The sequence below is a fragment of the Fistularia commersonii genome, chromosome 32 (genome assembly GCF_037954325.1).
Source record: "Fistularia commersonii isolate RoL2024-O1a breed Wild chromosome 32, RoL_Fcom_v1.0, whole genome shotgun sequence".
NCBI lineage: Eukaryota > Metazoa > Chordata > Actinopteri > Syngnathiformes > Fistulariidae > Fistularia > Fistularia commersonii.
Window position 1 is genome coordinate 3,496,273 of NC_141315.1, and position 14,778 is coordinate 3,511,050.

At 45.6% G+C, this 14,778-nt stretch overlaps 1 protein-coding gene across 16 annotated transcripts in view; it reads right to left on the reverse strand.

Moving 5' to 3' along the window:
* Window positions 1-14,778, reverse strand: part of tcf7l2 (transcription factor 7 like 2) — a 91,172-nt gene that overhangs the window by 4,226 nt on the left and 72,168 nt on the right. For 2 of the 16 annotated variants that reach the window (XM_086139552.1, XM_086139543.1), the window contains 9 exons: window positions 13,958-14,090; window positions 11,116-11,218; window positions 10,046-10,132; window positions 5,290-5,415; window positions 5,024-5,186; window positions 4,303-4,410; window positions 3,575-3,623; window positions 2,648-2,698; window positions 1,424-1,496 (listed from right to left, as the gene is read on the reverse strand). In XM_086139552.1, the coding sequence (XP_085995678.1) occupies window positions 1,424-1,496; window positions 2,648-2,698; window positions 3,575-3,623; window positions 4,303-4,410; window positions 5,024-5,186; window positions 5,290-5,415; window positions 10,046-10,132; window positions 11,116-11,218; window positions 13,958-14,090 (893 nt within the window). Of the gene's footprint in view, window positions 1-201; window positions 263-786; window positions 860-1,423; window positions 1,497-2,647; window positions 2,699-3,574; window positions 3,638-4,301; window positions 4,411-5,023; window positions 5,187-5,289; window positions 5,431-10,045; window positions 10,133-11,115; window positions 11,219-13,957; window positions 14,091-14,778 lie in introns of all 16 variants that reach the window. The other 14 variants (XM_086139550.1, XM_086139542.1, XM_086139551.1 and 11 more) reach the window with 10 other exon arrangements.

The following is a 14,778-nucleotide window of genomic DNA, read 5'->3' on the forward strand; positions in this document are numbered from 1 at the left end:
CTGTCGTTTTTGAGGGGCGGCGATGGCGAGAAAATATGAAACGGTGAGAATAACCTCCGGTGAGGAATTGCCGTCCTACGGAAAACGAATAAAACAATACAAATGACTCGTGCTGAGATGGTGGGTGCAGGGATGTGGGGAGGGGGATGGTTGCAAGCAAGACACAGAGAAGGGTATTACTTAGCAGAAACAAATACCTACCATGAAAATATTCCCAATTCAAAGACTGCTTGTGTCAGAACAGAAAGACAACAGGTAGGGACTAAGTAAGGGTTATTGAAGAGGAGTTTGGAGGAAGAAGAGGTGGAGAAGGAGGAGGAAGAGGGCACAGAAAAGAGTGTCACTGAGAGGGCCCTCAGAGAAAGCAGGGCTAAATTTTCTTTTTTTAAGCATGACATTGTTATTCAAGGGTGCCAATTAAGGACATACATGACAGTTAGGATGGGAGGGAGAAAATGGATTTCAGCCACGGGTCGGATTCTTGGAGAGGGATTATTATCGGGAAATCCCGATATTGCGAGTTAAGATATATCGCCGCAGTAAAACATTCGGTGATGTTTGTTCAGAAATCCATTTTCTGCCAGCGGACTTGAGCTGCGCTTAACGAGGAAAAACTGCTGCGAGGGAATTTATAGCAGGAAGTTCCTCAGTAAGGAGAAGCAGCAGAGGAGTTTGCCATCTGTTACCACGCTGATGTTTTAGAGGGATATCTGAGCATATAATCAAAAGGAGAAGAAGCTGCTCATTGTAGATGTCTTCCTCCCATTGGCTCTACAGCATTTATACCTGCATGGTTTGCACCATAAACTCAGCTGGTCAAGCCCGAACAAGGCACGACACTTCTTTGGGGTATTTGCATCTGTTAGCCAAAGAGGTAGACACAAACATACACACAGAGACAAAAAAAAGGAAAAAGAAAGAAAAAAGAAAATGGACACATCATTGCACGGACAAAAACATGTAGCCAGGGTTTAGGTTCAGGCGGGCAACACTGGGATGTCCTCCATAGTGACCAAGCCATCAGGCTCCAGACCTCCAAGCCCTGACCGGCCCCCGTTTACTGTCCAATTTCTGTTTGTCCTGCAAAAACGTTGCTGTACAAACACGCACAGTTTCCACCACTCATCCAAACACTCTGCCAAGTGCGGTTAATACCCTTCTACCCCTCCACCCCCACCCACCACAAAAAGAATAAAAATAAATAAAAATTAAAAAAAATTGAATAGGGGGGGAACCTAGAGATAGATCGGCGGGGCGTGGCTGGAGGAAGCTGAGGGGTCATGATAGCCTGGCGGGGCAAACGGGAGGAAAGAAAAAAGAAAACGAGAAAGGCACTAGCAGTGTGAGCGAAGGAGGAAGTCCCAGTGTTCGGTTACCCGGCCTTCACCTGGCCCCGGCCGGAGCAAGCACACACCATACACACCTGCACGGGCCACACCAGTTATTCTGTTGATCGAGCCCAAAGCGCGCTCGACACTTCTTAGGAGCGCTCAGGTCTGATGCCGCAACAGGGAAGGGAAGCCAGCAGAGAAGAGAAAAATAGTACCAGAACCAAAAATCAGAAAACAGAAATCAAAATGAAGGAGAGAAATGAGGAGAAAAAAAAAAAAAAACAGATAATAGTGAGTCTATGAAGCTCGGCAGTGGCTCATTTTGCAAGAACCCCCCCTACAAACATCAACGGCCCTTAAGACTACTTTCAAAATTGCCTCTCAAGAACCAAGACAAAGGTTGTGCTTCAGGCATTAGTGAAAATCTCATTTCATGCAAGTAATAAAATGACTCTTTTGGTTATTTAATCTAGATTGCATGAGGAATTCAATGTCAAAATGACCCCGTGCTTATTCGGGTAGGATTATATTAAAAGGAAGTAAAATGCAGACTGGACTAATTGTTGGGAGGTCGGTCGAGGTGGCAGAAGTGGGAGGCGGGAGGAGACTGGGGTAGCGCGTTAGCATTAGAATTAAAAAAAAAAAAAAAAAAAAAAAGGCTCTGGAACCCAATGAGGGTATCTATTTCTTAGACCTGGCGTCGGACGGCCAACGACTTTCCATCGGGCGATTTTGCCGTTCTTTTTTTTTTTTTTTTTTTTTTTTTGGGGGAAAAGCTGCCAGTCACTTGCTCCACTCTGGTAATTCATTATCAAAGTCATTATCCCAAATGGAGCGGAGTGACAGCGGAATAGAGCCGTGGGGATCGTGGTGGGTGGGAGTGGGGGGACGGGGGACGGGGGGGGGGGTTGAGTCCAGGCCTGGTTCCGAGCAGATTTAAAAGTGGGAATAAGCCAAACTCATGCTAGCCTAGGAGAGATATAAGCGCAGCTACTGAAGCGTACAGATTAAGGAGGTTTACCCTGGTCCTCGCTGATAATCTGGCTTTATGTCAACTCTTCCTATAGCTTTCCTAACTTATACATATATAGATATCTACTAAAAATATGGACGCAAAGTCAATGCCTGTCTAGCGTTGAGTCAAATATACAATAGCAACATCTAGAGAAAAGAAAGCAGCAAACAGCAAAAATAGAGAATTTGACTTTAACACTGGCTAATATTGCACATTCATGGATAGGTAAATGAATATACATTAATCAAAATGAAAGGAAAAAACAAGTTAGTACTTTAATACTCAAAAATGACATTAGCACCTGTAATCGGAGGGAGTGAAAGGCAAGGGTTTGGAAAATATTCTCTGTGTTCTGAAAAAAAAAGAACAGATAGAGAGGCCTTCAAGAAGAGATCCGTCACCAAACGAGCGCAAAATACATAATAACAAGTCGGCATTGCTCCTCACAAAATGATGAGTAGAATGTGAATCATAAGAATAAAGATGGATGAATCATGGAATTAGCAAACCTCCTTAATTTTTAAGGTGTGAGTAAATATAAATTCTTTCTAATAAGGCATGCATGAAAGCAAGCAAAGGGGCAGCCCAACAAGCACTCACGAGTGTTCCCACACGCACACATGCAGTCTCTCTCTCTCACACACACACACACACACACACACACACACACACACACACACAAACACACACACACATATGCGCACACAAAAAGTACAGTAGTGCAGTCTATCTGCAGGGCACAGGCATTATCAAACAGAGACGCACACAATACTGGCAAAGTTAATCGCTCTCACAATGTTTCAACTTCACATTCTCAAAACACATATCGCAATACCAAAACGCTAAGGGGAAAGGGGGGTGGGGGGCGGGGGTGGGTGGGAGTGGGCGTCAAAGGGGGAGGTGAGTGGGAGTCTGGGGGGGGGTCATGCATATTCAGTTGTTATTAGCAGGGGAAGGCAAGGGAAGGGGGTGTTTCAAGCAACTCTACCATTTAAATATTGCATTGGGTAGCTTAACTATACCAAAAAAAAAAAAAAAAAAAAAAAAAAAAAGAAAAAAAAAGAAGCCAGGCACAATAACACACAGACACGCACGCAAAAAAACAAAACAAAACAAAAAAAAAAACAACACAACAAAAACTAGCTTGACTTTTATCTTGCAAGATGTCACATCTGCCTGACACATGATGGGGCTCTTCTAATATGAGAGATAATTGCAGCTCACTTACCATTGCTCTCTGCTTGCTGCTTTTCCCTTTTTCTCTTCTTCCTTTTCCCCTGTTGGGTAGCCGCCAAAAAAATAGAAAGAAAAAAATAGACACAGACAGGAACCTTAGTTATTATATTGCAGAATGCCCAGAACATGAAACAGAGAATAGAACTCATCACTGTGTTTACTTATTTATTCCTTCATTCTTTCTCTATCTCTTCTTCTGTCTCTGCCCTCCGGTTCGTATCAGCCACTGCAGGCCAGACCACAACTTTCCCTCCTCTCTGTACTTGTCTTTTTCTGCTCTTTTCTTCTTTCGCTGTAATCTTTTGTCTTATTTTCACCCGCTTGGCAAACATCGAGTCATTCGGTCTGGAAGACGTGTTCCTAAAGGCTGCTCGCTGAAGACTCGACCGGTCGGCTTGATCCAAATAACTGGGAATTATGCGTGGTGTGCGTCAGATCAAAGTGTCTGGAGTGTGAAACATTCGACGAGGATTCACATACAACATTGCGGTCTTGGCTTTGGAGCGATTGTTCCTCCAGATGGAACGCAGCCTAAGACGAGCCTAAGTCAACGCGTTCTGTCCCGCCTCTGATAGCGATATCGAAAGGACGCCACGGGAAAAGAGTGGCCCTTCGGGCTAGGTACGGACAGAGCGAAAGAAAAGCCACGGCCCAGCTCACGTGACCTAGCTAGGAGGTGAAAAGAGCAGGCCGTTAAGACTTGTAAACTTAAAAACTTACATAGTTGTCTCGTGCTGACCAGCCTGGGTACAGCTGCATGTGGAGCTGTCGTTCTTTCCTGGCCAGCTCGTAGTACTTGGCCTGCTCCTCCCTCGATAGAGCGTGCCACTGGAAAAAAAGCCAAGGACAGGTTGAGTTGGACTTCGGTCTGGAATGACGGAAACATTAGATCCTAAGTCCTGCGGCCGGATGGGATCCAGCTCCATCCTGCTCTGGGGTAGCGTGACCCCGACCCAAAACCTGTTGTTTATCTTATGATTCTAGATTGGGAGTTTATTGTACAAATGCGCAGTCGCTCGTATTCACCTAAACCTCATTGTATAGCTGCCCAGTTTATCAAATAGATGAAACATTTAATATGAAAATGTGCGGTTCGTTGTAGGTGCCGTGCATGCAACTCCACGTGCCTTTCAATTGTCCCTTGGGGACAAACGAAGTGTCTGTGAATTAAATTGCGCTGAATTTTCTAACCGACTTCTTATCCAAATCGTGACGATGATACAAACCCCAACATAGACCTAAAGCCGGGGGCGTGAGAGGGGATCTGGAAACTACGGCACAGATATTTTCACTATTGGGACCCAAAATATTTGGGAACCACACTCTAGGCCGCCAGTTTGTAGCTTGTATCCAGCATTTATCCAGACTCAGGAACTAACGGGTTTGGATTTCCGTCACTTCTATACGTTTATAGATCTCCTAATCAGGGTTTCGGACTTACCCTCCGCCCCAGAATCTGGTTGATTGCAGCACTTTCCTTCAGTGTGCACTCAGCCACAACCTTGGCCCGCATCTCCTTCATGTAGAGCATAAAGGCATTCAGGGGCTTCTTTATGTGAACCTGTTTCTTTTTCTCCTCCTCTTTTTTTGCGTCCGTCTGTTTCCTGTGATGGGTCAAAGGGCAGGGAGGTGAACATTCAACCCACGCCAGGTCCGTGTCATGTGAGACAGGAAAAGAAAAAAAGAGAGCAGAGACAGATTACTCACGAGCTGTTGAGAGAGCTGATGTCACTGTGGGAGGATTCCTGCTTGACATTGGGTGTGACGATGGCTGGGTGTGGGATGCCCGTGGTGTGCAAACTGTGGTGAGGGGGCACCATGTGTGGGGGGAACCTAGAGGACAGAAGACTGTGTAAATCGTCAGAATGGACACGGGTGAAATGAGGAGATGGAGCACATGTCAACACAAGACCGTATGGCTTGGGCTCAGCTCCGTTTGAGGTTTTCGGCGACCCGTTGAGGGTCGCCGCGGTTCGTCAATTGCTTTCTTTCAAGGAGCTGGCCCAAAACACATACGTGCACGAACAAACATGCAATGTCCGAGGCTGATTCTGGCACAAATAACACATAAGATCCACCCCGACTCAAAAGACAATTTCGTGCCTGTGAGTCTATGTAAACAACCTGTAGGTAGAGATGCACCTTCCTGATCCCGATTAATATGATAAAATCAGTCACTCGCAATATCTGCATGTGACAAGTTTTAAACTCTTATTATATCCACCGCAAAGCCAAAGCAAAGCTTCGTTACCAGTCGGGTAAAACGTTCGTGCCAAACCAGCAGCATATAAGTAATAGCTCTGGGACATAATGTAAAGACGAAAACAATAATGATAAAATAAGCCAATAGAATAACCAATTATATCATAATTAGTGACATCAGGTGGTTCCCCAACCCAGTCCAAATTGGGATTGGCCTCCATGGCGATGGAGCCAATAATTGTGATTTATATATTTGATAAAATTCCACTTTTAGTATCCTATATTCATGGCACAAATAAGAATATCAACAGCCTTCAGCGGGGCTATATTTTAATTCCTAATGATTAACAATCTTAACGGGATTGATATCTTCAGATCGGTGCATCTCCGACTACAGTACGTCAAGGCAATCGATCAAATACGACTTGAAAAAAACTGACTGTGTGGTAATAATACCCGCTTTTAACGGCATTTTGAACACCCGAGCCTGAGATTTCCTGCACTAACTTCTTGGCTTCTTGGATTCGTCCCAGGTTAAAATCAAGTGCATGAGCACTGGGCTTGCCTGCAACTTTTCTTTTTTTAATTGAATAATTAGAGCGATTGTTTGGACCCCGACATGACCTCCTCCCACGCACCTTGATGAGAATTGTCGGCTCTGATCGCTGTCAGTGGCGGCGGGGATGAAATCTGATATCAGTTAAAATGTAACTTTCATAAAAAGTTGGCCAATCATATGACTTGGATTGATTTTGCTATTTCGGGAAAACTGCACCTGTAGCAGATCCACTGTTCGGGAAGTAGCAGGTGCCAGATTGAACCTTCACGCTTTATCAAAGTACATAGAAGAATCCGTTTGGTCTAGTATTATTTCAGGTATTGGGTCTTTTCCAGTCCCTTTTCTGCCAATCCAGTACAATCAAGAGTATGATCATTTTTTTTTTTTTTTTCCAAATCTACCTCCCTGTACGTCGCTATCATCCTTTCACCATCTTCACACACAGAGATGTGAAACCCCTATTCATAAGATGTTTTCTGCGGACAGAGCCGCCGTCAAACCCCGCTGCTCCATCTGCGCCCATGTATGTATGGCACTAATTATTTTTGCGGGATTATTTGAACGCATTCGTATCTGCATGTGTGCCTTTTCAGAGCGGGGCCTCGGCTCCGTGTGACCATACACAAATTTAAGAGAAGAGAGGGGGATGAAGGAGAAGGAGAAAAGAAGGAAAGAAATCCTTTTTTTTTTTTTAAAGCAGCTCATTATCCGGCTGTGTCTGGCTGCATGGCTCCGAGCCAGAATATAATGATGAGGATAAACTTGCCAGGAACAACTAGTTTCTGTTGGAGGCCATCTCAGGGGAGTGCCAGTGCACTCCCCCCTCAAACTCTCTCCCTCTTTTTCTCCTTTCCCCTCTTCTCCCTTCATCACTGACACATTGGTGTTTGTGCCATGTCATCTGTTGATGGGGAGCTCAGCAGCAGTGGCTGATATCGCCCATCATTAGGGCTGCTGCATTTTCTTCGCTTACTGTTTCCTCTCTCCCCTGTTCACCCTCCCTCCTTCTCTCTCTCTCAGTGCACTTGTTAAAATTTCCTCTGTTCCCAGATCGTTTTTTTTTTCCTCTCCTCTTCTTCTTCCTCTCTACTCCTCCCTGTCCCCTCGCCACGTCCACGCGCCTTCCATTCCTCCCTCCCTCCCTCCCTCCATCCATCCATCCATCCATCCATCCATCCATCCATCCATCCATCCATCCATCCATCCATCCGTCCATCCATCCATCCTGCCCGCCCCTTCTACCGCTGCCACTGCGTGGCCCAGGTTATGGTTTAAACATGACGGCCGTCCCTTTGAAGCGCGGGGGCATCATCATCATCATCTGGGCTCATCAGCAGCAAGCGGCGCCTTGGACCAATTTAACCAACACAGAGTGGGAGACGCAGTGGAGGTCTCCACCCATCCACCCACCCCAACCCTGGGGCTCATATGACTTAATCTGAAAGGTAAGAATGGCTGGCGGTGTTTGGGGCGCGGGCGAGGGGGAGGGAGGGGTCACCGGTGCAGCAAGCCAGTGTCAGCCAGTGCCATTTAATTGCCAATGCGAAGCAGTAGCCCCCGTGCCTGTTTAATGTATAATGATCAGGCCGGCGCCGTTCTCCTGTTCCCGAGGAAAAGCGAGGGAGTGGGATGAGGGGGGAACATATCAAAGGGCAGGCTTAAGCATAAGGGGCAAAGGGGGCCTTCACATCCTCCTACCTGTCACATAGACATTCACGTGTCCATGCAAGATGTGGGACCTGCACGGGCTCCCGGCCCATTATCAAAATAATGTCTTTCATTTGCTCCGCTGACTGTCTCTTTTCTCCTTGTCTCTTTCTACTCCCCGTCCTAAAATAATGTTTTTTTTAACAAGACCTGGGTGTTAAGGTGTTCATGGCAGGACTACAAGGTGCCGGATTCATTTCCTGCATTCTGATTTCGTCTGAGCCACAGCACACGGGACGGATACCGGAGCGGCTTTTCTGCAAAGACCGACGAGAATAACAAAGCCGCGGTGTCTTTTCTTTCGGATTTTCGCCTGTCAGCTTCCTCCTGACAAATCGCTTCAGCCGTGACAATGGTATCGCCGATCTTTCAGCAGATTCCCCCCTACCGAAGGGATTTTTGCTGACATAATTAGACAAACTCTTTCTAAATTCTGCAGAAGAAACGTTTTAATTCCCGCCAAGAATGAGGATATATTTTTAATGGACGGGTCTGAGGGGATATTTTGGGTTGAATATGTGTTAAACCCTTCCATTCTCCAGAGAGCTCTCAGACCCCCCCCCCCCATCTATTCAGTTATACTAATTAAATTAGGGGTCTCATCACAGGGCATTAGCTCTTTCCCATGGCTGCCCCCCCTCCCCAACACACACACACATCCACATACACACACCCCGACCAGCAGGCAGATTCAATTAGCTACACTGGAAATAAGATGATCACAATGTAAAGGCTGTCATCAAGAGACTGAATTAGCAGTCAGTTAAAGCCTAGTTTGGCTGAATCCCACTGCCAGATGCAGCCGTCTGGACAGACCTCCAGTCGGACCCTTTGCACTTGACAGTTGCTTGGGAGGGGCCGAGCCTGCCTCCAGACACCGTCTTTCAGGAGTAAAGACGGGACACTTTAAGCGAGCGGCAATATAAACACCGTTGAATGTAAAGCATGGAAACGGCTGCAAAAAAAAAAAAAGGAATCAGATTTAATGTGCAAGCCCGGCCTCTCTTTATTCTCTTTTAGAAATGAGATTTTTTTCCCTTTTCCTCCTCACTCGCTGTGTGTACGTGATCCATCAGTGTCACATAGGACTAAATATGCAGCCCCTAGGAGCTGCTTTTCCAATCAGGCTGCAATTAAACTAAAGCTTGGCCTCCTCCCCTGACACCAAACCAGCCCCATCCAAAGTGCCCATGTACACAGGAGGAGGAGGAGGAGGAGAAGAAGGAGGAGGAGGAGGAGGAGGAGATAGACGAGTTGCAGAAAAAGCCCCCCCCCACCCCCCACCCCTCCGCTTTTTGGTTTCTCTTGCGCTCACAAATCGCAGGCTTTAAGGTGTTCGGAAATGAATTATTCTCAATTACGACGAAATGAAGGGATTCTCAAGGGAATGTTAAGTGCTACGACACTAACTGACTAAGAGACGCACGCGCATGCACACACACACACTTGTACAGGATGGCAACAAATACACATACCCCCCATGGGTGCACTAATATCTACAGCAGCAATTGAGCCGGTCCCTAATGGGCTTGACCGAAGTACTGGTGAAGTGTCGGGGCCCCGGCTTCTATCATCTGGCCCTTTTCAAAGTGTTGCTGTGTTTGTTTATCTGTCTGGCTGCTCAAACTCACAGCAAGGACATGCCCCACCTCATTTCAGATCTGCCTGACATGCAGTGGGGGTAAATGTCCTTCTGGGGCCTCATTAGAAAATGATAAATATAATTAATATTTGAGCACGCTAGCTGGAGCGCCACACTGGAGAATTGGCCTTTTGAACACGAAGGCGGGGAGTGCGAGCTATCCTTAAGGGAAAAGTTGCTGCTCACCGTCTCGGCATGTGAGTGTGTGTATTTTACCTTAGCCGTGCCTTTATGGGCATCACACACACACGCGCATAGTGTCAGTCAGATTCAGTAGCGAAGAGAGCGTGTAGGTGTGTGTGTGTGTGTGTGTGTGTGTGTGTGTGTGTGTAACTCCTCGGGGTTCAACTCACCTTGACATGGATGCGTTGACAGTGAGCGCAGTTGGGTACGGGTGTCTAAAACCCCCTGTTGTGATTGGATAAACAGGTTGACCTTGCCTGGGAAGAGGGAGGAAAAGAAGAAAGGGAAAAAAGGTAAAGGAACAGGATTGATGGAAGGCGAGAAGGTAAAGCCCTCTGCCTCGCTCCTCTCCCCACTGTGGGCCTCTTTATTCTTATTTGATCAGGACAAAAATCTAGGGGATTGCAGAGCGTGGATCAAAGGGACGAAAACTCTTAACAATTTGAATGCCACAAATCTTGATAGGAATGGCTAATTAAATTTCATAACCCTTCGCTCGGTGTCAACGGAGTGGGGCCCTGTTCCTCCCCGAGCTGGAACTAGGTGTTTTGTTGTGATAATTAAAGACGAAGCGCGGATCTCTTTAATGGAGCCATCACGCTAATTGAGGTCTACACATCCAAAGACAAACAATAATGAATGTAAATTTATACCAAAATAAAGTGCAGCGAATCAAAGGGCGCCATGGCTGCGCTCGGGGCCTTTCTTGGTATTTAGATCGCGGTGAGAAAACATTAAATTAACAGAGCTTAATTTGTAGCCTTTTGTCATATTAACAAGTGTTGACAAGAGTTACCAGGGGAGAGCCCCCATGTGGAATTGTGGGTAAAATACGGGCAATCACAGTTCATTACACTAATTTGACCATACAGAGACATGCAAAATAGTATTCGCCACAAAGTAGCACATTGTGCGGTGGCAGCGGCCGCAGGAAGTCACGTCCTGAGTTTGTGGTCAAGGAGTCCCGGTGTTACTGCAAGTTAAAAAATCCGCCGAGTTTTTTTTTTTTTTTCGAGATCCCTGACAAGGAAGGCACTCGGGGGAACCGGCGGGAGACGGACGGCTCTCATAATTGACGACAGCCCGCCGCCGCGGTGCGTAGACGTGCAGAGTGACATCCACTTACGCCATTTAGCCCCTATGTCTTCAACATTTGCGACAAATGCGGTCCGCGGGATCCGCCATCATTTCACACAACTTAGACCTAATATACAAAGAGTAATAAAAAGGATTCGCTTACTGTGGTACTAACCATCCTAGCGGATGGGGGATCTGGCCGACAGTACCAGGTGACAGCGGGTAATAAGGAGATATATCTGGAGGATGTGGAGGCCTTGGAATTCCTGTAGAAGAAAGAGGACGACATGAGACGAGAGGAGGTGGACAGACGAGATGATGACAGGGAGAGAATCAAATCTTCGTCGGTTGTGAATTCATTCTTTGTTGAGGGTTTCACATCTGAACGGGGCAGACATCACAGGAGTGCAGATGGGAGGAAGAGGAGGAGGAAGAGGGCTTGTTGCTTGCATGTACACAGTGCTAAATCACACTCTCTGATCAAAGGGCTTTGAGGCGACAGCGGCACACAATGTGTTGGAAGAGGCAGAGGGGAGAGAGGTGAGGAAAAAATAAATAAAAAAAAAAACAAAAAAAAAAAAAAAACGCACCAGCACAATTCTTGTTACATTTGTCTCCCGAATCAAGAGATTAATGATATAAAATGACTGAGGTTTAGAAGTTAACAAACAGAACACTATAATAGCTTTCCCTGTGATCAGAGAGCTGCTGATACGGGGCTACAGGTTGCCTGTGTCTCCTGATTTACGATGGCACATGGGTTGGTTGAGTATCATATTAAATACATGAATATTCCCGGATAATAGTTCATAATACACAGCAGTCAGAAACTGCGCGCTAAATGGCAACACCAATAACCTTCATATACTTTTGCTGTTCAATTCAACACACGCCACTGTGGCTCTATGTTCAGCGCTGTTGTAGAATACCATCATTATTGACAATGCTAAAACAATAGCTGACATACGGATTTGCTTGTTGGTCCCAGTTGCTCTACTAATCTCTCAGCCTGAGCGAATTGCAACAAACGTTGTTTGTTCTCTCCCGCAAACATACAAACAATTTTTAAGAGTCTAAGGACAGCTTATCATTGAGGACATCGCCGAACAATCGCGAAATATACAACGCCACTTTTACGTTTGGCAGCGGCTGACAGATGAAGAAAGCGCACTGACGAGCTGCCCCAAATAAACGCCTTGAAAAGGGTCTTACACACACACACACACACACACACACACACACACAGAGGGTGGTGTAAAAATAACTTTCTCTCTCATGGCAAACTTAAAACAGGGAACACTAGACATCTAGAGGAGCTCAGCAGGAGAGTGCGTGTGCATGCACTAGACTAGGAACAAGGGGGTGGGGGGTTTCATTATGAACGAGGAGGGTTTCATCCGCAGCAATGGCGAGCCGGCGCTGCCAGGGACGAAGCCGAGACAGATCCGGCCGTTTGCCTCAGGTCTGAAGTCGATCCAGGTTCTCCTTCCAATGAGAAGCTGTGCTTTTCTAAACGTTCGAGTCTCCACTGAACACACCTCGGAATACTGTCGTAACTGAGGCAAGTTCTACTAAAAAAAAATAAAAAAACAAAAAACATTATCCCATCACCACCCAGTGCTCAAGACCTAATATAGCTCATTAATTAATTAAACACTGAGCCCAATTAAGCAGCCCCATTAAGCACTACATTAAACAGCAGCTGGCACATTATTTCTCCTTTGTAAGGACCATCATAATAAGGGAACATTATTACCTAAAACACTGACTGAATCCACCAGAGACCACTGAAAAGAACAAAATTAGTCGCCGCACTGGAAAAGCACTACCTGAAAAGGCGGTTAGCAAAAATGAAGTGCTTTGCTCGAGTTGCTAACGTTAAGTTCCTGAAAAGGGGATGGACGGGCAAATCTGACTGAACCCTCCGAATCTTAAGGGACGGGCTCCCGGACCGTCTTGTTTTTCAGGGTTTACATATAAAGGCCTCGAATAGGGCTCATCTGAGTCACAATTCCATTTGAGAAGTATGGGTCACTAATTGGACTCACGTCCTGACAGTAAGGCCACAATCTCCAGTATCCAATGTTACTGAGCATAAAGATACAGATACTTTGAATCGCAAACAGACTACGGCGTCAATTGTTTGCAAAAAGCAATGAGGGGAACCTTGACTGACATAAATATAAAAGCTAGTTATATTCATAACACAATATTCAGCAGCCTTTTTTACCTGGATATATATAAAGAATGTGTATGCTTCATTCATCATTATCATCTTTTGACATTAGTTTTCAGGTTAAATCTTGAAAACTTGGTTATTTCTTGCTACATGAAGGGGAATTTCAGTTGAACCTTAACTAATGCCTTGTTGATTTGAAGGCGCTTGCCCATTTCCCCCCAATTGACAGCTACAAATAAAAATACATTTAAGAAAATTTTCCGAGCAAATTAGCTCTTGATGTATAAACATTAATTAATGAGTAAACAAATTGTCAGAAAACCCCAAAATAGGCTTTTGCCAGATTACAATTCATGCCTATGCAACTAGTGTTGCATATTCATTTACAGAATTTAAAAAAACCTGCATTGCATTATCTGTTATTGAATATTACCTACACATATTCAATATAGTGAAAATATAAACACAAATTGTATCCTGTAGTACTTCATCACATTCAAAGGTGGTGTATCGAGTACTTCAATGCTGAAAGTATGTGTGAAACCTGAGGGACGCTTTCACCCATGTTTTTGAAGCATGTGTCCAAACAGACGAGCATTTGATCCAAAAAACACAGCTTTGTAACAGGTCAATATCAAACATTCGCACATCCATCGGTACAAACAGGTGGGTCTTTTTCTATAAAAAAAAAAACTCCAACTTTAAACAAAATGATATAAAAAAAAAAACAAACGAATAAATAAAAATCACTGTACTCTGAAATCTGCAAATCCACGTGCCGTTTTGAATGTTTAACATGGAGCTAAGCGTAGTGCTTGGACTTTACCTGTTTTGGGGTCCACGTCTGTCTGTAGGTGAGGAGGGGGGTTCCCTGGTGTGAAGTGCTCATTGCTGTAGGTGATCAGAGGTGTGAGAGGGTGGACATGGTGAGGGTGTTGTACCACTGGAACCTTATTAGACTGAGAAGGTGGGAGAAGAATACAGAAAGAGACAGATGGACAGAGGAGGGGGGGGGGGGGAGAAAAGGCCAAGATGTTAATATCTGGGTTATGAGAAGGCCGCAGAATTACAAGCCCTTGAAAAATAAAATGTGGGGCTATGAAACTCTGTGTGCTCACAAGGCGCCAAACCGCTCAGCCCCTGTGAAAATAGTGTGGTTTGTAATTAAAAACACTTCTGCGGTGTCACCCTGGAATCCAGTAACACAATCTAAGACGCTTGGGGGGTTGCCAGTTCACATTTGGGTCTGATGCGTGATGAGGCTCTTTTAGCCACGGTTGCAATGAAGTAATCGATCATCTCTAAACCACACAATCAAGGCAGCGCGTGTAAATCCACAGTCATTAGCGGCTCCAGCCGACGCCGCGCTTGGGTTGCTCTCGAGCCTCTTCCTGGTTTCCCGTCTCCTTCACTCCCCTTCCCTCATCGATTCCCCCAGGGCCTGGTTCATAGAGGGTAGGACTGTATTGTGATAAAAGGGTTAGGAGAGGGGAGGTGGGGCTGAAAATCCATTTCTGCATTTTTGCCAAATTAGTTTTAGCTATGTAATCTTCTCTTTGTGCTCCTAAGTGGTGCAGGCCCCCTTTTTTCAATTACCCATAGATTACAGTGGAGCTTTAGGGGTGTGCTGCCGTGGGCCCCTGTGTT